This window comes from Tinamus guttatus, unplaced genomic scaffold, assembly GCF_059628265.1.
Source record: "Tinamus guttatus ecotype Peru unplaced genomic scaffold, ASM5962826v1 Tinamus_guttatus_pri_ptg000942l, whole genome shotgun sequence".
NCBI classification, from domain to species: Eukaryota; Metazoa; Chordata; class Aves; order Tinamiformes; family Tinamidae; genus Tinamus; species Tinamus guttatus.
Window position 1 is genome coordinate 679,990 of NW_028289476.1, and position 24,677 is coordinate 704,666.

Below are 24,677 nucleotides of genomic sequence, written 5' to 3' on the forward strand. Positions count from 1 at the left end.
TGGGCCTGAAGCCATTAGTGTTTGCACGCTAAGGATTTTCCGAGTGTGTTTTTCCTGATGACATTTGTATATTTACGCTCTGCTCTCAACTGTCAGCTTGGAACGATGAGTCACTGTCTTCAGGTGTTGCATGGTGATGTTTAGGCTGCTCCTCTGTATTGCTTTCCACTGTGTGCATCCGTCTTTTCAGAGATTCCCAACAAGATAAAGGCCTAACCTATATTTATTTTTTCTCTCTTTAGTGTTGATAACATGATGACCTGACTCTCCTGCCTATGCAGCACGGGCACTGATGGGAAAGGATCCAATATGAGTGTAAATGATGTTGGAGGCAGACGACGCTTTGAGGAGAGCGAGTACACGCTGCACATCTACCCTGGGAGTATTGCTGAAGGGACCATCTATTGCCCCATCACCGCCAGGAAAACCTCAACGGCGGCCGAGGTGATCGAGTCGCTCATCAACAAACTCCAGCTAGAGAAGACAAAATGTTACGTCCTCGCAGAAGTGAAAGAGTTTGGCGGGGAGGAATGGATCCTCAACCCTACGGACTGCCCGGTCCAGCGCATGATGCTGTGGCCTCGCATGGCCCTCGAGAACCGCATCAGCGGCGAGGACTATCGCTTCCTTCTGCGGGAGAAGAACCTCGACGGCTCTATCCACTACGGCAGCCTCCAGTCGTGGCTGCGGGTGACGGAGGAGCGCCGCAGGATGGTGGAGCGGGGCTTCCTTCCCCAGCCCCCGCAGAAGGACTATGACGACTTGTGCAGCCTCCCGGACTTGAACGAGAAAACGCTCCTGGAGAACCTCAGAAACCGCTTTAAGCAAGAGAAAATTTACACTTATGTAGGCAGCATTCTCATAGTTATTAACCCGTTTAAGTTTCTACCTATTTATAATCCCAAATATGTTAAAATGTACGATAACCATCAGCTGGGAAAGCTGGAGCCCCACATTTACGCTGTGGCGGATGTGGCCTACCACGCCATGCTGCAGCGGAGGAAGAACCAGTGCATCGTGATCTCGGGCGAGAGCGGGTCGGGAAAAACCCAGAGCACCAACTTTCTGATTCACCACCTCACTGCCCTCAGCCAGAAAGGATTTGCTAGCGGAGTAGAACAGATTATTCTTGGAGCTGGACCAGTGCTTGAGGTAAGATGAACATGATAGTACTTTGAAAGCTATATATATGTATATAGTGTTTTTTAAAAAACAGAAATCTAAGTAGTTATGGTTTTGTTATGAGACTAATCTGAGGTTATCCGGTAAATGCTGATAATAAAGTAGCAGTGATATTAGCAATAAGAGGAGATTGCTTCTCTGCCTGAGAATACTGGCTGGTGCAGCAAATGGGTTTTTGGCTGTTACTAATGCATTTATTTTCAGTCAGGTGTTCTTTACTGCTGGTGTATGTCAGTGATTTTCAGTTTGAGAAATTCATAGAGGTATGAGAAAAGCCTCCTTGAATTGACAGAAGTCCATTTTACAAAATCTGCTGAAAGCTGAGTTCCTTGCCCATGGTATGTAGGTGGTGGTATTCTGGGAGACTTTCTCCGCCCTCAGCATTGCTGAGATGGGAAATGGCTCAAAACTAGTTTTAATAAATCAATAGTTTATTTTTTGACCCTCTTTTTTCTTTTTTAATGTACTTGAGATTTAGCCTGTGTGATTGGTTGCTTGTGAGAACTTTTGCTGGGGAGATTAGATGAACTGGAGCATTAATTTCCAAGATAGAAACTCCGATGAGGGATATAAGTATTATTTAATTTGCTCTCAAGTTCATTGCATAATTCTGTGGAATTGTTTTCCTTAGATTTGTCAGGGGCTTTTTGTCAGGGCTTTGCTCGTTCGAGCCTTCCGGCATGCGGCTGTGCATGCGTCTTCCTTGGGCGATTTGGGAAATGTGACTTCAGCTGTGACACATTTCCCCTTTGAAACCGGGATACAAAGAGGAGGCTTTCTAAGAAAGGCCAGCTGCTGTTGGCTGTGCAAACACTCCTCCCTCTTGTCCGAAAAGCTTGTGCTTCCCCCATCACTTCTAAATGAACTCGCATCCGCCTGCGTGAACCGTGTTTTGTGACGGGTGCCGCAGTCAGGCTGCACAGCAAAAGTCTCACAAGTGGAAACTATTCTCGTTTCTAGCTGTGGTTTGGCACTTTGGCCTTTTCTTGCGAAAGGGTGCAACTGTGCAAATGTATCTGTCTTGTTTGTATCTGTTCCCTCAATGAGCCTGAGGGTTTGGGTCAGCTGAAAGTACCAGCAGACGCCTGGGAGCTGAGGAAGGGCCAACATTGAGGCTTTGTGCTTGTGGACGTCTCGACTTGGGAGACGTGACCAGCTTCATCTTGAAGAGCCTGCAAGATTTGCTCTTTTCACATTAGCAAATGGCTAAGTCATTTTGGACTGGTTTTGTCCTGAAAAGAAGCAAAGATTCATAGCAAACTGAAGCGGGAGAAAGGAGAAATGTCATCTTTTGACATTCTTCATGAAGCTCCCTTGTGTTAGTGTTTTCAAAGCACACAGTCAAGTAAGTTCCCAGTTCTTTACTTTGCCCAGTGTTTCTTCTGTTGGTGTGGAGAGGGCTGGGGAGATGTTTCTTGCTGGAGTAGATTGAAGTATTGGACCAGGCCCTAGGAGCGTGTGCTTAACTCATTGCTGTTGTCAAACCAATCTTGATTCATTCTCTGCCCTTTGCAGGGGGAAAGGGGAATAACCAGGCTTGGATTTCTGCAAGTGAATGCTACACTTAATTGGGTCACTATAGAACAATAAAATTTGTAGGCCGTGAGTCTACAGGAGAAGGCAGATCTCTGTACAAAGCTGAACAAACCGAGGCTTATGATGTCTAGGTAGGCCTGGCATCTTTTGTAAAGCATTCAGTGCTGTTATACAGAAGGTTCCAGAAGATATTTGCCTGATGCGATTTCAGCTTGTGCTCCATGTTTGGACACCAAGCACCTGCTCAAGCTCATGCAACATCTCACCATGCTTCCCACCTTTCTGCATTGCTTGCAGGCAGGCAAGATGGTGTCCAGACATCAGAAGAAGAGGTTCCCTATGAGCTGCAGTGTTGCTGGATCTTGGTCACCTGCTGCCCATTGTTTCATACCATTTAACAGGGAGTTAAAATGCAAGCAATTTTAGTACAGTGCAATTAGAAAGTTCCTGATTATCAGGACTTGCAGTTGTTACTCTCTTGTTTCAGGATGGAGCTTTTTAGATCAACCTGCTTTGCTCTTGTTGGGGAAACTGTGCGAATAGGCTCTACTAAAGCTCTCTCAGCAATTGCCATTTGTATTTGTGCTCCTTCTTCCTCTGGTCGGTTCTCTGTGGTGGAGTTGGGCATGGGGAAAGGATGCAATAAACCTTTCTGTTCTCCTTTCACTAGATCTGCAGCTGTCTTTACAAAACAAAACAAAAAAAAAGGGAAAAAGGACACCCAACATCTGACACATGCTGGATTCAGGGAATCATGTCCGCGAGTTCCTCTGCTTTTGGAGCAGCAGTTTGCATTCTTGTGTCTTGGCAGCTGGACTCTAACGAACTCTAACGAGTGGCGTTATCCTGAGACTAGTTTGCTGATTGACCTTGCTGCAATTCCTTGCATTTGCACTCGGAATAGACTCCCTCCTGTAAGAGTGGAAATTACACTTATGTATTTTTGTTTTGTTTTCTTCCCTCTCCTTTCCTTCTCCATTCCAGAGGCTTTCTGGGATCCCCTTGTTTGCCTCCTGTCTACTTAAAATGAAATTCGTCTCCCTCGTCCAAATGGCACTTTTGGAGAGTGCTCTCAAAGCTTGTGGTTGTGGTCATCTAAATGCAGCAGTGACTTGAGTTGCAAGTGTGTACAGAGCTCTTTGTACATTAAATCCTATTTTTGGGGAAAAAAAAGACCAAACTGGTGCTTTGGGAATGGTTATTTCCATACCACAACAAAACTTTTAATGCTATTCAGTAGCATCCAATTGACTTCACAGAAATCCTTTTTAATCGTGCATAGTTATGGCATTATAAGAAAACTGGGATTCACTGTTTATTTTGTAACAAATGGTATTACCTAAATTCTATACTGAAGAAAAAGACCAAATTGGTTTAAAAAGATGATTTTCTCTGTATTTTTCCTGTATGGTTCTCCCACTATTGTCCAAAGCATTTTTCCCTGTACAAGACTGCTTTTTTTCTCAAATGATATAAGCAGAGCTGAGTTTGCCAGTTTGGCTCTTTGATTTTGAGGCTGATCTTCTCTAATTGAATTATTTTATTTAGCTATTGGTGGTAAATTTGCACATGCTAACACATACTGTACTTGCTGTGTAATTCAGTTCAGTTTCTGATACACTTTGTACCATACTTTGGATGAAAACTTAATTATGTTCAAGCTGATGCTCCATCAGGGGCTTGGAGCAAATGACTTTGCTGCTTAATTGCTATATATAGAGATTGTTTGCTTTTCATTTAGATGTCAACCCAGCTATTTAATAAGAAAGCATCAAGGAAATGTTCTTTAAATATTAAATCTCTTCAAATCTCAATTCTTAGCACTGCAGCTCTTACATTGCAGTATTTAATTTGGGGCCAGAAGCTTGATTCCGGAGATTTTTCCACGCAGTATTCCTGGTCCTCCTTGTTTGAAAGTCTTCAGGAAGGAGTGCCTTGGTGGAGCAGCCCTGCAGCTTGGCGGCGTGGATGGGATTCACGGGATCAATTCACTTAACTGAAGATTCCCAGGTTAAAATCCAATTTAATAGGTCAGAACTAATTGACCAGAACAGTCCGAGTCTCTTTTAATAAAACAATAACATTTCTTTTGCAGGGGAGGCTGAAAGTCTGCAGTTGTGTTGACCATCCTCTCCTCGCTTCCACTGTGATCTTGCTGTTCTCGTTGCTGTAATTATTGAACTTTTGCAGCCTAGGACGGAATTTGAAGCTCATCAGCTTCAATGCTCAATTGCAGATGTTTTTTTTGAGAAATGCGTACACCGTGAAGCCCGATTTTGGCAGGTCCCCTCAGACAGCACAGCCTTAGGTAGGCCTTGGGCACCGAAGCACATGATGTTGTCTCTCCTTAGACACCTCTCCTGTCTCTAAATAAAGGAGATGGGAATTGTTTCAGCTGGAGGGAAATACTAAACTAAGCATGCAGAGGCATGCAAGGCGAGAAGGGGAAGTCACGATTTTCGGGTATGGTGGTTCAGAGCTCAGTGCTTCTCAAGAACTGTAGACACTAAAGCAAGGCTTTCAAAGTGCTACTGCTGTGTGGAAGCCTGGATCTCCTGTCCTCCCTTCTCTGCTGCAGACTTTTAAGTTCAGACATTGATTGAGGTGGTGTGTTGCCCTATGGCCACACGATGTTTTCATTTTTCAAGATCCGCTAGAGACAAATCCTGCCCATGTAAACCCTTGGGAGATGCGTAAAAGGTATTTTAGGGCCCAGCCAGCTGGAAAATAACTCTTTTGGATTTCTCGTCTCTGCTAGTCTTATTGTTGGCTCATGTTTTCCGGAGAAACAAGAACTGAATTACACAGACTTCCTTAACATCTTAGGGATGGACCCTGCTGCTGGTGGGTGCCATCAGTTCTCATCACTGGCTCGCAGGAGACAAAGAAAGGCAAGAGGTATTTCTTTTTTCCTTGCATTGGCTGTAGGCAGAAGATAAAGATTTACTTCTGAAGTCCTCTCTGGACTTTAGGGAGGTTGGTACCCACCCTACAAGCCTTCAGATCCCTACGGATCCTTCAGCCTGTTCTGATGCCTCCTCAGTGATGCTATTAGCTTCATAGCTCTGCGCGTTGGAGTGTTTTTCATTCACTGGAACTTACCTGCCTTTTTGAACAATGTGACCCTTCAAAACCTAAAGCAAGAATGTCCTAATTGGTTTTGTTTTAGAACACTGGGTTCCAAAAGGTGAAAATGCCTCCCCAAGAGGCTTTGGATGCAACTGGATGGAAGGGTTTTCTCACCTAGATCTTCCCAGTATTGAAGGCAGCCACAAAACACTGGATGTGTTTCCCTGGCAGCTGTTTGCCCACGTCTCAGCACATCCCCATGGAGGGATTTCTCAATTCCATTAAAAAAGAATGAGCCAAAGTCTTTTGGGGAATAAAGGCTCCATCACTTTGCTCTTTGCCAATGGAGGCTGTTGCTGTCATTCACAGCTGACGTGCCTTTGCATCATCCATGCCCCCCAAAATTGTTTGAGTTGCTTTTGAAGAGCAACAGCCTTTGGATCCAGTGGGGATCCAGCAAATCCAACAGGGATTTGCTTAGTAATATTAGGAATAGCACCAGAACGATTGCTGCTTCATTTCTGAAGTAATTTTAGAACGCTAGTCCTTAATTCAGTTGTGCTTGGAAGTTATGGAACAATTCTAAGAGTTTAGCTGCATAAGAAGGTTGTGGGATAAAGCGATGCTCTTGTCTTAGGGCAAATTTTACAGTGTTTTCAAAAATGCCCTTTTCCTTTAAAGGAAGAGCATTGCAAATGCAGCGCATTCACGGAGTCGTGTTTTATCCTACGTCCATGATTAGTGGGAGTTAAGCTTGGAGAGGTGGTTGACCCAATTTCATCAAAATATGCGTCATTTTCTTTCAATTAGCTTATCTAATGCAGTTCACGGAGCTCGTTTTTCAATCCACAGATTAAAAGTCATCAGACTGCGCCCTGTGGTTATAGAGATTTTTGCAAGGATTTATATGAAGGAGCGAGAAGAGGAATCTGTGTTCTACTCCTAGCCCGTTTTGATCATTTTTGGCCTCAAATAGTGTTATCAGCCTCATCCTCGCCCATTTCTGGGGCCGAGTCCCGGCAGCCGGGATTGTAGCGGTCGGTGTTTTTCCTCCCGGCACAGGGAACGGTTAGTGAGGGAACAACGCGCCGCGATTATACGGGCAGTGTCTAATGTGGGAGGAATTTGTGCAGGCCTCCGACAGCAGGAGCCGCACAAAGGAGTCATACATTCATGCTCATGCAGTAAATGCTTTTTTTCAACACGCTGCAGCTCTTTAGCTTGTGATATTTTACCTCCCGTTGCTTTGCGACTCCGTATCAAATAGCGTGCTGACCCTCTGTGTGTGTGTGGTGTGTGTTTCTTTTTTTTCTTTTTTTTTTTTTTCCTGGGGCAAAATGATTCAATCTTGTTGTTTTAGTGCCTTTTTCCACTGTTTGGATTCATCCTATCAGTTGCTGTCTTAGCATTTTCTTTTTTCCCATTACTGCACATCCGCAGCAAGCATTTTATCACGCTTAATTTTGAAACCCAGTTTACAAGGCTGGAAGGATGGACCTCTTTTGGGGAAAGCTTTTCTCTCATCTCCCCTCGATACGTTCATCAAACAGTGTGGTGATAACGTTGTATTTGCCAGGCAATGGAAGGAAGGCTGCTGCGAGTCCTTAATTGCAATGGCAAATTGCAGGCTTCTTAATCTGTCTGTTTGCAGTTGACATGGATTGAAAGGAGCTGCATGAATGCAAAATATCCTCTATCAGGGATTTTTTTTCCCTTTTTCCTCCCTTTCTTCTCGCAGTCAACTACAGATTTGTTTTTTAAAGACCATTTACTGAGGCCTTTTGGGTTATTTGTGGTGGAGAGCCTCTACCTGAGCCTGTATCCAAATTCCCCCTCAGGGTTCTCTGCATCGCATGGAGCTTTGAATGCATTATTACAGTGTGCTGGGTTTTAGTGCAGGTTTGAATTTCCAGACCCCACCTTTTGCATTTCGTTTTGGCACCCAAGAGTCAAAATCTTGTCCCTCTCATGATTTCGAAAGCATTGAAGTGACCAGCTCTGATCCAACCCTGGGTCTCAGCATCCCCACGTCATCTTCATGCCTCATTCCTGCTTTCCACTTCTTGCAGGAAGTGGATGGATCCATAAATGCCTGTGAGGAACCAACACAGGGCACGAGCATCTGTGTGTATGCTGAGTGTTGTTCAGGGTTTTGTCATGGAAGATCTGTAAAACCAAGAGAGTTTGGAGCAAATCTGGCAGTAATCAATAGAGTCAAGCAGAAGAGCAAAGCAGGGGCAGGTAAATGTAGGCAACTGCTATGGAATAACCATCAGTTTATTCTGACTCTAAGATTAAGTATTGTCTAGAAGATGACCCAAGGCCATCTTCTATTGCCAAGAGCCAAGCTCTGTTGAGTAGATGACACTGTGTGATGGGACAATCCTACCCAGCAGCTACGTTGCCCAAATCTTTTCCTATGTCTCATGCAGGCAAATGGCAATGGTGTTTCCTACGCTTGTGGGAAGGACTTGCCTTAATCGGAGCAGCCAGTTGCGTCTTGCTGTTATTCACTCAGCTGAGGTTGGTGAAGGATGCACGTAGTACAAGGCAGCTGAGCGCTCGGGTTTGTCCCTGTGGTTGGAGCTTTGGACTCATATGAGGATAGAGAAGGTAAATGAGATGAAAGGATGAGAATTTTGTGAAAGCTGAATTTTAAGACTGTTACTTTGCTGAGCAAGCAGAGTCTTCTCTTGAGAGTGGTGTTGCAACTTGTTTGATGGTAACATCTGGATGATGCCCCATCTGTCAAGATGAGCAGTAAGCAAGGTCAAGAAGCTCCTCCTCACTGTCCTGCTTGACGTCCCCTTAAAGCTTCATGATGCAGAACTGGCCACGGCTGATAGCCACCATCCCACAGTGTTCCCTGGCTCAGTGGCTTCTGGAATGGGAGGCGATCCCTCTGTTGGATAGACCTGCCCGGGCTCTGCCTCAGTCCCTTGGGCTACATGAAGCCGGCAGCGCCGGCCCTGCACCACGTTCGCTCGGGGCTCAAGCGGGGCGGGCTTTGCGTCCCGCTGCTCAGCCCGGGAGTGTTCTCTACTTTAAAACTTGCAGCGATTTACTAAAAACGGATCTTGCAGCTAGATGAAAGCTAAAGCTTTTGGTATGACGACTCGGCAGCTGATAAAATGAGCAGTGTCTACGTTACCTAACGGCATCCGCCTCCGCGGGTGCTTGTCAGCCTCCGAGAACCCCTCTGGGCGCGAGGCGAGGGGTTTAATCCGCCCCGTCACGGGGCTCGGCGCTTTCCCGAGGAGGCGTTTCAGTTTGGAGGAGTCCTGACCCTGTCACCACTGTGAAGTGCAAGGCAGAAATGAGGAATAGAGCTGCAGGATTGGTTGAGAACCTAAAGCATCTTCAGAACTTAGCATGGCATGGCTAGCAGCTATGGAAAGGGGTTATTTATGTGCATGAAAGCAAATTGGGTTGGTTGGTTTTGTAACCAAAGGTATTGGAAAACTAGATAATCCTTTGGGACTGCCAGGAGACAGAAACCTGCAGTGAGATTATTTGCAATTTTAAGCGTTATTAGATATATTTAATACTTTGACAGTTAGCAAAATGATTAACTTAATTTTGACCTGGACATTTGGTTATGCTGTTAGAGTTGCATGGAAACATTGACTTTCAGAGAGGTGAGGTTTCGAAGGGCGTCTCAAAAGGGCTATTTGTGCTAATGACTGCTTTTTTTTTTTTAATATATATACATATATATATATGTGTGTATACACATACATACATGTGCACACATATATATTACCAGCCTGTGTAGTCTTTGGGTGTTTTTAGAAGGGGCAAAGAATAAAGAAGTGGGATTCCTACGTGGTGAGTTTGTGGTAGGGATCAAAGATGTGAAGGTTCTGCCAAAATAGGCTCCCTTACACGTGTCGTTTAATCAGGAGATCTGCTTGCGATGAGGAGATGTCTTAACGCGAGTCTGTTAATAGAAACAATCACATCTGAGATAAACGTGCAATTTTGAATCGAGAACTGTCCCAGAAATGCAAAAACAGTTTGAGGGAAGGGCCGCTCTGGGAGCAGCGATTTGGACCGTCAGGCCAGGGATGGTGCCGTGGGGCCAAAGAAGAGTGTCCGCATCCAGGGCTGGGGTGGGAGAAGGTGTCTCGCAGACCAGCTCATCTGAGCTCAGTTGTATTCAAGGTTAGGTCACTTTTCAAAGCAAAGCAGAACCGAAAACGAGGAAGAAATGGGAAATGAGGCAAACCATCGCCTACATGGACCAAATGTAGGCTAGGCACAACTGGCTTCGTTTCTGTCTCTGAAAAGAGCTGGATTTTGGATGAAGGAAATGCAGCAGATCTGATCTCTCTGGGTGCTGCCGAGGCATCCGAAGTGCTCCTGCCTGGAAAATTTGAGGCAGAAGAAGCGTTTAGGCTGGGAACTCCAAGAAGGCTTTTAAGCCTCAACCCCGAGGACTCCTGGATCAGCCTTCAAGGAGGAGAGACAAAGTCTCACTGCTTCAGAGCACCTCCTGCCAGAAGCTGGTAGTGCCCTTCGGCCCGTCCTAGGATGGGACTCGACGCCTCGCGTGCTCTCATCTCCAAAATAATGGAATATTCCAGCAATGTCCATGCTGTCTTCTGCGGCTTAGGTGAAATTCCTCCCAAATTGGTCAAAACCAAGCCGTTAAAATAAACCATGTGTCTCTTGCCGTAGCTTTCTTGTAATTCAGAATGGATTAAGTGCCATGCATTGAGTGGTGGATACGATGAATGTGAGTGTGAGGGGTCCCATGGGGCTCTTCTTTGGACTCCCAAAATTCATGCTGAAACTCTGAATTTATATGCTGCAGCGCTGTCTTTTTTAGCAAGGAGATCTTGCAGCTCCAGAAGACTGTCTTGGCATGTAGAAAATTCCCTTTTTTTTTGGTTTCCAAAATACAGATGAAAACGTCAGTGGAAAGGACCAACATCTGTTGCTGTCACTGCCAGATGTTCCGTGAAGAGCAGCAGATAACTTCAACACTTCGTGCACGTCTGGATTGACTGGGGCAAGTGGTGATAGAGTGTTTGTGTGTGTGTGTGTGTTTTCTTCAGATTTAAGAGAAAAAATCCCTTCTGGAACGTGTCAGCTTGCTCTCGCCAAGCGTTGGAGCCTGATGGACAACTCTCCCGCCCGGCACTTTTGCGTACGCTGCAAGATTTCCCTCCCAAATTCCCCGGGCGCTGCGAATGCTTGCCTCAAACAGGAATGCTTTTTACCCGACGGAGAAGTGCAGCTCCAGAATGAGCTCTTATACTTCAAGGCCCCATACAATGAGGCTTCTTGTGAGCCCTTTCTCAAAGGAGAGATCCACAGTGGCCACGTGGTGGGTGGAGTGGGTTGCATGGGTTGGAGGTTGCGAAGAATTGGGTCAAGGAATGACTCTTATGCCCCATATTTAAAAAAAAAAAATTAAACCAAAAAATCAGGCACTTAAGTGCATCACTTGCAGAAACAGAAAAGCGAGAGTATATCCTGCAAATGCCTCACTGCAGTGGGGTTTCAACCACCTACTGCAGCCAGCTCTGCTGTCGTTGCAGTTGGTAGATGATCTGAGGCTCCATAGAGTGGCTGTGTTGCCTCTTGTTGCCTTTTGGATTCCTCAAACCCATTTTGACTTTATTTTAGCTTTTTTTGTGCCAGTGAGTTTGCAGCCTTGTTCAGACTCTGTTAGAGTGATGCTTGAGGAACGTATTAAAATTATCCGAGTGAACTCTGCTTTTGTGGGCCAGAGTTTTCTCGGTATTTGGAGGCCTCTGGGATGGAGCTAAACTTGCCAGCAGCTCATAAATTTTAGCCAGGCTTTTTACCTTAGTCAGGAAATTCATGTTTGAACTTTATTAAGGGGCTTAAGCTGGGATTCGCGGTGATCTAATACCGAGAGGCTGCCAAATGCAACGTGCCGTTTTTTACGTTTCGTTGCGCTTTTTATCCCAGCGGTCTTGCTCGCGTCCCCTTGCCGCGTGCCGTTGGTCTTCGGTAGTGGGGGAAAAAATGCAAAATGCCTCGGATGTGGGGAAATAAATGCAAAACGCCTCTCGGCTGTAATACGTTAACTGCAGCATCAGCAATACGCAGCAAAAAATAGGGAAGGTTTAACCTGGCACCTCAGGCATTGCCCTTCTGCATGTGCATTGCCCAAGGGTTGCAAAAGGCTTTGCTTTCTGGGAGAAATTGGGATGAGTAAGTAAATAAATAAATATTATACCTCCTCCTAAAAAAAAAAAAAAAAAAAAAAAAAAATTGGCCCGTGATAGGGTTTTGTGAGTCCTGGGAGATGCTGGAGCAGAAAAGCTGATGCCGCAGGTGTCGTGCTGGCAGCCAAAACGCTTAATCAAGCGGGATCACGCTGAGCTGAGGCCCCTGCGCTGTGGTTTGGCGTCGGGCTAGCCGAAAAAGCATCGTTTGGAGTCGATCCTCAAGCTTCAGAGGAATGTGTAGGATAGAGCAAACCGTTGTGCTGGGCAAAAGCGCAGCCGTCTGCGAGGGGAACTCGAGCTGTTTTGGGTAGTACTTGTCTACCAGTGTTTGCCTGATGTTTTAAGTATCGCGTGTGTTAGCGAACAGGCGTGTTGGTTATCGCGCGGGTGTTGGGCAGGGATCTTCGCACACTGAACCCGGTGTAACAGCGCTCTTTTTCCCCCAGTTGCTCTGCTTAATTTTGCAGAAAGAGTCGCCTATTTTTGCATCCTGCCTCCCTCTCAGTACTGCTTTTGCCTTTGAGCTGTGAATCGTGTAAATGAAGATACACGTTGAATGTACCCAGTAATTTAGGCAGTGATATTTCCTAAACAGTGCAGGTACACAAATGATGAGTCTTTTTTAACCTTCTAAATGTAGCAAACGGATATCCCAGAGCTAGTAAACCTGGCTTAATCCCGGGCTTGGGCTGCTTCACAGGAGATTATGTGCCCTAATATCAGCATTAACGCTGCGGGACGGAGCGGGAAGCTTCCCAAGTGCATGAGGAAACTTTGCCGAAGCCTTTTAACTTGCCGCTTTTTACTTTCTGTGTCCACGGCGGCAAAGACCTGCGGTCTCTCGAATTGCAGTGCAATTATAATGTTTATAATAATAGAGATGCAATATAAATAGCCTTATGGCATAAGGGAAATATATGGGTAATGAGTGGGTGTGACCGGCTCGTTGCTGTCTCGGTTTGACTTTCTGGCTCGTGTCCCCCTTCCCTCCGTGTGACATCTGGTTTTCATCTGCTCTGGGTGAGCCAAATAATTTCAATAAAATGGACAGAAATCATAGTCATTTAAAGAAAAAAAGTAAAAATAAAAAAGATGTCGAGTTGCTATTGCAGCTCCCCCAGCACAGAGTTTCCAAATAGGGATTTATGGATCGTGGGGCTCATCCCGAGCCCCAGCAGGAAACCGCCGCTCCTCGCTGCAAGCAGTATCGACCCGCTCCGCTGGGCAGTCGGGGAACACTTAGTAATTTATTTATTTATTTATTTCCATTTAGGCCGTATTGCTCTTGCAGATCATTACATCAGTTATTTCTTCCCTTCCTCCCCGCCACGTTTTATTTATTTTTAATTTATTATTTTCCCCTGTGGCTGCATAAGCTTCTTTAGGCAGCGCTTACAAAGAAGATTATAAAATATTTCCTATTAACTGCAGCTGCTGAATGGGAATTTTGCAGGTAGCTTGTAGGGAGAGGAGAAGGTCATGGAGAGAAGGAGCCTTTTTAAAGGATCCCCCTTCCACATTCGTGATGAGCTACTGAAAAAAAAAGAGCAGTTTTTTTCAAAATGAGGTGTCAGTTGGGAAGGGGACCTGCAATCGACGAAAGTTCCTTCCAAAGAAATGCAGGAGCTTCCCATTAACAGGAATGACTGCTGTATTTTGGGGGGCTGGGTCTGTATTGTGAGGTCTGCTTGAATTTTAGCTCCGCTTGGTTAATCTTGCTGCAGCTTAGTGCCCCTGCCTTTGAGGGACAGGATGTTGAAGGCTCAGCTTGATACTTGAATTTCTTACATTTATTTTATGCTTGATTTCTACCTGTAGTTTTCCCTTGCTTTTAAGCCGAGGGCCCCGGTGCTCCTCGCTGTGGCCGTGGGTCCGGGGACTCTTTGGCCGCCGTTCGGGTGCGCGAGATGCCGCCGTGGGCCGGGCGGCCGCACAATCGCGCCGCTGTTCTCGCCCTGTGAGGAGGAAGGCTCCGTACGGCTGCTTCGTGCAAAGAAAGGCTTCTTTCTGTTTCCTTTCCTTTTTTTTTTTTTTTTTTTTTTAAATCATATTTTAGCTTCCTTTTCCATTCTTCCTCTTGGACTACAGGCAGCCATATTAAAGAAGTGCTGTTTTCCCATAATTTTGTTTTTAATGCGGTGTTTCACTTGCCAATAAGCAAATGCCTTTTATTTCCCCCTCTTGAAAGCCTAAGGTGCGAGTGGGCAGTCGCAGCGCGCTTCCCCAGGCTTTTCATGGCAAATCCAGCAAATTTGCATGGCGCAAACCCGACGTCAGTAACGCTCCAGCTCTGTTTTATGGAGGAAAGGGTTTTGGATATGGGTAATACGTGATACATTTCATTGCATGGTGATATAACAAGTGAGTAACTGAAAAATTACTAAAACGCCTAAACACACCCTAGTGATTCTGGAAAAGTGGAAAGCAGGAACGTTGCCCTAGGTAGAGCTGTTCTTTTCTGCAAGGTGAGTCGTACGCCGTTCGTTTGCCCCAGCGAGCACATCCACAAACATCTGCACAACAGCGTGTACTCACAGAGGGTCCAGCGAACAGCACGATGGCAACTAGACAAAAAAGACGTTAAAAATCATCACATGCAGTTGTTACATTCCCTATGACACAAGCCACCCAAGGGCACACAGAAAAGATGCTGTGGGTGTCCCTCTTTGCAGATAGCTCGAGATGCTTCCAGCTAGCGGGATGCTGCTGTGCGCCGAGGATGACGCTGCAGATCTCTGGAGCTCTTGTTATTCATTGCTGCTTCATTATTTATACCCTGCGGATGAAATCGCTGCCACTGCTTTTTTTTTTTTTTCTTTCTAAGAGAAAGAGCTGATTTCATGAACGGGTGTTCTGGCAGAGCTATCTTTAGAAAGGGTGCTGCATATTTGCAGGGAATTACACAGAAAAACAAATTCTCATCAGCCAAGGAGGGGAGAAAAAAAAAATCCCCGGGTGTTTTCTTGAGGTGGCTTCTGTATTTCTCATGCCGTGCTGTGGCATTGCAGCAAAGCACAGGAACTTCCCCGGCCACGCGTGCGGACATCCCAACCTCGTCTCTTCCTAAAGATCTGGCAGTTTAATTGCAGGGCTGCCCACGTGCACAGTGTTGTAGTGGTGGTTATATCCTTTTAAAGGAGTAAAAAAGGTTTAAAAAGCTCATCTGCTTCAAAAATGAGTGAAGCCCTTCATACCAAGACTAAAGAGGTTGCTGAATTAAGCACTATTATATTAAATTAAGCACTGTTAGATTAATTCCTGAAACTTCTGGTTTGCTAGGGAAGAGGAATCAGCGCTGGGCATCGCTTTGCCTGGTGTTATCAAATACTGCAGTCACAAATGGGAATGTTTTTTTAATTGCTGCGTAGGGAAAAAGGCTCCAGTATCCGTTGCAAACCTTTAGTCATTTCTAGATTCACTTTCTTCCTATTTTGCAGTTTGGTGGGTGCCAAAAGGGCGTTTTTTCAGTGCGCTGGTTAGCAAAGGGAAGCTGCTGGCAGCTCCGAGCCCTTTGCAGAAGGCATCAGCTGGGCTGAGCGTGTGTCATGTAAGCAAGGAGCTGCAGCGGACGGAGGCCGTTTGCACACACGGAGCAGCTCTTGGCACCCAAAGTTTTGGAATTTGACCAAGAGGAGCTGTGGATTATTTACATAATCCATTCAAAAGAGCAGGGAAAAGCTGGGCACTTGCATGCTGGCGTTTAACCTCCTCCTTCCCTGTGCAATGTTATTTTATGTTGCAGAATGTGAATGTGTTTTTTTTTTTTTAAATCATCTTGTCTTAATGACAAGGCTCTGACAACATTCATATTTTTTTTTAGTGAGGGGGAGGTTGTATTATTTATGTCTGCAACTAGGAAAAAAAAAAGTTGCTGTGGTCTAAAAGGAAGGATAACGTGCACAGTGGCCAAGTTGGGGTTTCACATGGCAGCGGGATGTCTTGGTTGCTGCTAACATGTTTTTGTTTTTATTCAGTTACACGCACTTCCCTTGGAGGGGAAAAAGCATGGAAAATATGCAGAATCACCCCGGGGGGTTGATGGGGCACTGGGGACCACTTCTCCTCCTGCCTAGCTCAGCTTTGGGGTGCTACGTATGGTGACAAGCTCTGGGAAAGCTGTAGGAAGGATCCTCTATAGATAAATTGGCATAATGGCACTATTTTTTAAAGTATTGGAAATTATTTAAGTGAAAATACTAAAATAGTCTGAAAAATATTTTAAAATAATTTAATAAATAGCTTGCCAAGGATGTCTGCTGTCTGTGGCGTAGACCTGGTCTCCAACATATCCTTCTCCTGTGATAGTTAATACAGTGGTGGTTCTCAAAAAGTCGGATAAAGTTCTGAGTAAGGACATTTTTCTCAGTCACTGGGGTCAGAGCAGGGACCCATCAGACACTTGCTGCCTCTATCAGCCACCAAAATAGCAAAATTTTACCACATTGTGAAAATAGGAAGGTTGAGGAGCCTCAACATCCACTGGGTTGCAGAGACCCTAGTAGTAAGATTGAGCAACCAAAAGTCCTCTTGAGAGGTGCTTCTCTCCGTAGGAAGCTAAATGGGCATTGAAAGGTTTCCACCTAAACTGGTGTTGGCCAACATCATGCGTTTGCATCTTTACATCCTTATCTAACGTGCATGAGGACGTCTTTTTTCAGTTAATCAGCTGAAAATTGACACCCAAAACTTCTCCAGTTCAATGTCTTGATATTAAAGGTAGTTTTTCTCCTGCTGAAATTAGTGAGTCTGAATTATGCGCTCTATCCTGTGCTGACAGGAAAAATTCCTTGACAGTGAGGGTGACGGAGCACTGGAACAGGCTGCCCAGAGAGGTTGTGGAGTCTCCTTCTCTGGAGATCTTCAAACCCGCTTGGACGCAGTCCTGTGCCACGTGCTCTAGGTGACCCTGCGTGTGCAGGGGGTTGGACTAGATGACCTCTAGAGGTCCCTTCCAACCTTAACCATTCTGTGATTTTATGATTCTATGCATGTGTATAAAGGAAAGCAGTCATAACTGACCCCATATTTTGAACCGAATTGCTGTAAAAGATGTGTTTGTTCAATTCTTCCTTTCCAAGAAGAAAAAGTAATGTTTTATGTGTAAAGTTGCATAAAGTATGAGTATTGAGAGGATGAAGCTTACTTGGCTGTCGTTCAATAGCTGTTCTCTTTGGGCTGTTATTCTGAAATACTCTTGAAGTATTTGATGTGTTTTAAATTAGGAGCGTTAATTTAATGAGCAGTAATTAATTTAATAACTAATGGGGTTCATTTTGGATGGTGCGCATGTATGAAGGGTGGACTATCCAGCGTGTGTTTGTAGATTCTCTGATGTCAGGGAATGGAAAACGAGGAGTGGGGAGAAATAGGGAGAGGATCACAGGATTGTTTCTTTTGGTCACCGTCCCACCTTCATCTCTCTTGGCGTTCCTAATTGGTGTTGATTTTCTGTCAAAGCTGACACGAAGACTACTGTAGAATTACTGGTTTTCTTCCAGGCAATGTGGTGACACACGACTCCTGTTACCTTGTTCTCTATGTATGGAGTAAGATGGCTGCATTCTCAGGAGCCATAGAATAATGTGGGCTGTCAGGGACCTCCCAAGGTCACCTAGTCCCCTGGGCTCCAATCAGGTCCAGGGGGCTCAGGGCATTTTCCAGCTGTGTTTTGAGCATCTCCAAGAATGGAAACCGCACAACCGTGTCGGGCCTTGTTCTAGTATCAGCCTGCCGCCACGATGAAGATATGTGAAATCCTGCTGTGTCTGTGGTAATTTGAGTTGCACTGAGTTGAGTTGGGCTCCCATGTGACAGCAAGATGATCAAATGTGTTGATTTGTAAGGCTGAACAGACCAAGTTCTTCCCTACGCCCTGTGCTGAGGCCCCATCTCCCTATACGCCATGTGCTTGAACTCTCTCCTCATCGTCGTGGCCAAGATGGGACTTGCTGGGCTGTTTCGTTGCATTGCGAAGAAAGAAAACACAGATGTAGCCTGATCTTATACTGTAGCACAGCAGTGTTGAGAGCTTTGCAGATATAACTATGCAATGTAAGAGAAATTTTATTTCAGGCATCCTTATGTGCGCTGTGGATTTTATCAAACAAAGCTGCCACAAAGGGTGTTCGCTAAATGGAGGGGGAGATCCCTTAAATTTATATACAACTTAAGTTGTACTTAGTCTCTTATAAGTATGTGAGACTTGGATATTTATATACATATAAGAGTATTTTTCTTTATATGCAAATACATATAAAAGTCACAAAAATTACATGCAACTTCCATGGATATATAGACACAGAAGTGCAGGTTGCAGTGAGATGTGCAAGTGAGAGGCCTCATTCCAAACACCTTTTGGGTACTTAAGACTCATGTTCGCTGTACAATTTTCTCCTGTTTTCCTCAGCTAGGATTTTTTTTTCTAAAATATTTGAGAGAAAATATCACCAGTTTGCAATATAAAAGATAAAAATACTTGCAGTTGCCGTCTCGGTGAGAACTCCTTGCTGAAGCATTGCCGCGCATGTGTGATAAATACTTTGTGGTTTGTGTTTGCTACCATCGAAGCAGAGAAGGTTTCATGAGGCCCCATGAAGCATCTAACCACACAGGAGAGAAGTGGTGAGCGAGGTAGGTGTCAGCACTGGAGCTTGTATTTCGTTGCTCTACGGTGTTCTCCAGTGCTATTCCTTGGCCCGGGCGAAGAGGTGGCGAGATTAAAAGAAAAACTCTTTTACTTTGCATGTTTAAGCTCTTTAGCTCAGAAATCACCGACTAGACGAGGCCCTGCCAAATCCTGCTTCTCCCCTGGCTGCCCAGCAACTTTGCTATGCTGAGTTTGATGAATGGAGATGTTAGATTTAGGCTAAGGAAAAGAAACAAAAATTAGGCTTGTGATAAAAATATATGTTCTTTTCAATGTCCACACATGAGCTGAGGTCATAAGACTTTTTTTTTTTTTTTTTTTTTTTTAAATCGCTCGGTGAAACCAAACCGCTCCAGCTGCTTTAAAAATAGCATTTCCTGAGCAGCAGCAATAGTAGAGATCAGGAAGGCTCTGACTTAAAGTAGTCTAAATGGTGAGTGTTTTGGTCATAATCCAATATAATTTTGTTTAAAAAGTAAGTTCCTAGCAAGATAAAGAGGGTCCTCTAAGACCCAATTCCTTGCAGGTAGAACAAAAACCAGCAAAAAAGTTATGTTTACCATGCAACTATTTATGTTGCAAGATGCATAAAGGAGCTCTTAAGTGCATCAGAGACGTCTGATATCAAATGATAAAATGCTTCTCTTCGTGGCCGTGTATGCAGGAATGCACTAGCCGAAGCTCCATGGCTAACGCATGCTGGGGCACGCTTGACTTATATGCTCAATATGTGTGCTGTGTAGTTGAAAATTTCATGGGATGGGTGTTCCTAAGCAGAAAATGGGTGTTATGGTTGGGTATTTATTCTGTAAAGGTGTTTGTGTGCTGTTAATTGAATTGTGTTATATGGCAATGACCTTGTCTAGTTGTGCTTGACAGCCGTTGTTGCAGGTCAGCACGCTCAGTATTAAAGAATCGCTAATAATAGACGAAGTCTTTGTTCTGTTAGTGCATTTAATTAGGTTTTATGGACGTGAATTCAGTAGCTCTTTGAAACAAATGCTGCCAGCATTACTCTGTTGTCTCCTTGCCATCTCATTCAGGCCTTGGCCTTTTCTGGAGCCATGTGTTGGCCATAGACTTACATCATCTTCCTCCCTCTTCCTTGCTTTTCCTAACATGCTAGGGCTTGGACTGTTTGGGCATCTGGTTGGATCGATTCCATAGCTTTTCATCCAAAATTAAGCTATTTCTTGTCTGTCACATATATAAGAACAACTAAATCTTTTTGCCTTGCCCAGGACCTTCAGTGTCCACTAAAATATCTCAGTGGAATATATGATGCATCTGTTGCTTTCCCCCTCAAAGACTATAGCTGCAAATACAGATTGGAGAGGTTTATTTGAGAAAAGTTCTGCTGGGGAGCCTAGAAGCCTGGGTGAAGGTACGTGCCTTTCCCCTGGTGCTTTGCGCTGCGGAAGGTGTCACCGCTGGGCATGTGGACTCGCCGAGTGCTAGTGCTACATGAGGCTAAATCAGTACGGTGGTTCCCTAGGCTGGGGCCTTGGTAGGGTGAAATGGATGTCAATGTGATAAGGAAAGAGGAGAAAAAATCATGAATATTGAATGTATCCATTTCCTTGATGGATTTGACTCTCTGACCCCCAGAAAGTACATTATGATGGTCCTGCTCGAGAATGCAGGTTTGAAGGACTCGATGATCAGCTTAGAAGTCAATCCATTTCAACATGACTTTTAATTCTAGAAAGTCTTGTGATTTTTGGAAAACATTGATTTGTTTGAGCATTCATTGCTGCCAGTATTGATGTGCCTTTTGAATTAGCTCACCCTAAAGGCATTTAGCTCGCAGCCTCTTCCACAAGAGCCGTCCCTGCGTGCCGAAGTGCCGTGGGAGGCCACGGGAATGGGGCTGCTGCTGTCTCTGCATTCACCCTGCTCCAAGCTGTTGAATCATCAGCGACCAGCTCAGAGGGCCGCGTTGCTCAGACAGAGGAGGGTATTGAATTTGTTTCCTTCCAAATGTTGAGCCCTGGCCAGTAAAAGCTTTGGTCTCCCTAAGAATTTCAGGAATGCTGTTATGGCGTTTTTCCGTTGAGCGCTTGCAGCTTTGAATCAATGAGCTAGTAAAATGAACTAATATGAACAGAATGTGATTTCTTTTAGTGAAATAGTTATGATTCATTTTTGTGTTTTCCGAGGCCGAGCCATTTCCATTATGCGCTATCATGATTGGCTTTGGAAGGACATGGTGTACTGTTCAAGTCCGTGTAGATTAGACAAGCATAAATGGGAGTAAAGAGCCTCTTTTATAGCCTAATAGCTCTGTGCAAGAAACACAGTGAATAAAACAAACAAAAATGTGTTAAGTTGTCTCAAGTTAAACATCAGATATTCCTTTAGCTACTTGTTGGCTCTTTATCGGTATGCCTTTGCCATAGAGTTGGTTTAAATTTTAACAAGGCATGATTCAAAGCGCTTTTGCATTTACATAAAGAGTAAGGAAAACTTACAAAAGACTGGTGTTATATGTTATGGTTTCCGTAGGCTTTGGGGTTATAAAATATACTGGCCTGGCATGCTCATCTAGAGAAAGTCAAGTAAGCTCATTCATTATTTTTTAAAAAAATGAGGCATTCCCTCAATTTCCCACTCTTATCCTCAATAAAATGTTGCCCTTTATCCACTCTAGCTGCTCCCAGATGGAGAGCTCAAGAAGCACAGAAGAGATTTGAAGACCTATTTCCACCTGTGGGGTAGAGGATGAGGTTCCTCCTTCCTCAGGGGTGGAGAAAATGGAAATATGTTTTCCTCCCCTCTTCTACCTTCATCTCTGAACCTTAAAGCGCTCCTGATGTTTTTGGTGGCTCAAATTCTTTAGTAATATGAAAGGGGGATTGAAGTAGGGTTGTTTTCCATCTGGTCTGAAGAAGTTCATGATTGTTGCTGAGTCATCTGTACTCAAGCAAACGGCATCACGTAGTTGTGCTCAGTCCTGCTGCAAGGAACTGCTTGTAGTAATTAATATTATTAAATATTTTAACATATGGTAAACTGCAAGTACAGAATTACTCTTCTGAGATTATTGGTGTTTGGAAAACCTAAGGCACTGTGCTAGCTCATGTTGAACGTAAACATATTCTGCTTGGAAGTTTAGTGCTGCATCTCCGTGTGCTGAGCCATTAAGAGGAGACTAGGTAAATCCTTTGCAGTTGTTTAAAACAGCACTTGTGCATTTTAATGTGGTACTTGTGAGGAAAGGGTGCCTGAAATATGTTTAAGGAGGTCATAGGAAACCCCAGGAGAATTCATCCAGGCTTTTGTCAATGCCTGTTCATCTCTTGCTTCTTCATGTTCCTCTTGGAAGTTCTTCCATTCCTGGTAACACCTGAAGCCTGGAGCCTAAGGATGGGGCTAAACCACCTCTTCTACCAAGATCCTACCCTTCCTGGCTCATGGAGCTGGGCTTCAGGAGGAAAAGCAATTGCTTTAAAGTTGACTGATATATAAGGAATATGCATATACAGGGCCATGGGGTTTGGAAGGAGGAGGCCCTGGAGGCCAGGTAGGACAGGGGGCCAAGCAGGTAGGCTGAAGAGAAGAGATGCACGAGTTGGCAGCAGGTGGCTAGTGGTTAGGCCTGACTTTGCTGGAGATGGACTGTAAAGCATCACTCCAGGAGGAGTGGACAGGGTGGGCTGTAAATGACCAGGAGACTTCAGGGCTTGGATGTTCACCTATAGGAATAAGCCACAAAGAGGGGATTGATGTTCCTGGGAGGGGAGGAGGAGGGATGGAAAACCACTGAGCGTGGGCATGTCCCTGGCCTAGCGATTTCGGAGGGGTCTGAGCAGATAACGAGTACGGCAGCCTAAAAACATTTTGGAATTCTCTATGGAAATGCTACTTAACTATGTGCTTGACATCAGCATTGCGCAGTAAATGCAGGTACAACTTGCTCGTTTGGCAGGTTTCTGGTACTGCTGGACTCGTTTCAGTCAACTGAAGCAAATCTGTATGCAACGCCTTGAGTTTAAACAAATTTGGGCATTCAAATAGGAAAAAAATCACTCAGTATCCTCCTAAGAAATCCCCTTTCAGCCAGGTTCAATGCCCCATGTGACAAGCGATGCGTCTTCCTCACCTTGGTGATTTGACTACAGCAGAGCGAGGTAGGCAGCAATTGCAGCCGGCAAGGGTTGTGTCCGCGAGTCTAAGCCGAGCTCCCCGCTCTGCAATCCTTCCTTGGGCTTCACCCAACCCTCCTCCATGGGAATATCTGCAGTTTACTTCCAGGCTCTGCTTGTCAGAGCAACCGTCCTCATCCTCTTGCCCCAGCTGGCTTGACTGGGATGACAGCCTGTCCCTACGTGTAGCTAAATAAAGTTCCCCGGGGAAGAGAGAAGTAGAAGTGAGCACCGAGCATCATAGCCCGGGGATGCGTAAGGGGAACGTTACCAGCTGCCTTTTCGGGAAGGCTTCCTTGGCCTTTCTTCTCCTTTCAACTGCAAAATAAAAGTGGGAAAGGTCATTTGAAAAGCTTGGGATTGTTAAGGTTAAACCCCGTTTTCATCTTTTCTAGCAAGTAGCGGAGTAGGAGATAACTCTACTGAGAGCTAGGACCTCAATTCTGATATTAAGCCTCAGTCCAATGTGTATTTGCAATTGTAATTCGGTGCACATACACAAACAGCTCTTGGAAATTATCGTACATAGAATTGCTTTAAATAAGGTTTGGATTGGGAGAAAAGTTAAAAGATTATCAAGATGGATTAAATAAATGAAGCTTTAACCATACCTAGCAGATTGACTCGTCCTATCGCTGGGAACAGGGTTTTTAAGATACCCTGGGCACAATTGGGAATTACAGATCTCAGCTGAGCAACTTTGAGATGCGGCGCTGAGAGGTTTCGCCCAGCTCCTTCGTTCAGAGATTGCTTTTAAAAAGCAGTAGCAGACTGTCCATGTTAGCTTTATTAAATAAAAACCTAAAATATATTTCCAAATTAATATTAATTAAAATATTTCAATCTGGGGACAATTACAGCAAAAAAAAAAATTGAGCGTTTGAAATACTGAAAATCCTATAGGTTAAGTGAATGTCACATGCTACACTGTCTGACATCCGAGCAGCCTTCAAAGTGTTTTCTTTAATTTCATACCTAATTAAAAAGCAGCTTCCTTCAGCTCATTAAGAGTAGGAGTCTTGTTGAAGCAGTGTACTTCTATATTTATTTGCATGAATAAAATATAGGCCTTAATGTAGAATATAATAGTTTAAAATATTAAATGTCTCTAGTATAACTAATGCGTTATATTTAAACAGTGTTTATCCTTCCTTCAGGCTCATCAACCTGCAAATCAACGTGGTCCCAGAAGTTTATCATGTTATTTTGTAGACCGTTTCACTGACTTTCCCCACTTTTTTTTTTTTCCTAGTAATTATCTGCTGAGAGCAAAATCTCCAAAGTTGCTTGGACTGTGCCTGCAAGTTAGGTATGGTGGTGGCTTTTCCAGTCTAACGATGGTATCTCTGTTTTAACAGGCTTTTGGAAATGCCAAGACAGCCCACAACAACAACTCGAGCCGCTTTGGCAAGTTTATCCAAGTGAATTACCAGGAGACGGGCACTGTGCGCGGGTAAGTGCAATCCCGGCTGGAACGTGGTGTTTAACAGCAGTGTTCTTCCTTGCACAGGGAGGCTAAGCTCTTAGAGGTAATGCATGAAATAAGATTGATTTTTTTGGCCGGAATATTTCCCCAAATTATGCCCTTTTTTTTTTTTTAATTTATATAAACCATTTGGCAATGTTGGCATATCTGTGCTGCAAATGGAAATGAGAAGATGCCCGAGCTTGCTTGAAACCAGCCAGTGTGTGCCTGGATCTTGGGGCAGGAGAGGATGAAAAGCAGCCGGCTTGGGCTCTCCCGTTCCGGCCGGGCTGGTCCAGCTCACGCGCTTGTGATTTAACCATCACACACTCGTGATTTATCCATCCGTCTCCCATTAATCATGATGTCACCCGCATAATTAAGCGGAAATGTGTCTTTTCTGCAAACAGCCGCCACGGCAGCAGAAG

General features: G+C 44.6%; 1 protein-coding gene across 2 annotated transcripts in view; it reads left to right on the plus strand.

Moving 5' to 3' along the window:
* The first annotated feature begins 228 nt into the window (after positions 1–228).
* MYO9A (myosin IXA) overlaps positions 229–24,677 on the plus strand; it is a 121,198-nt gene continuing 96,749 nt past the window's right edge. For both annotated transcript variants that reach the window (XM_088538243.1, XM_088538244.1), the window contains exons 1-2: positions 229–1,152; positions 24,143–24,237. In XM_088538243.1, the coding sequence (XP_088394369.1) occupies positions 310–1,152; positions 24,143–24,237 (938 nt within the window). In that variant the 5' untranslated portion in view covers positions 229–309. The remainder of the gene's footprint in view (positions 1,153–24,142; positions 24,238–24,677) is intronic.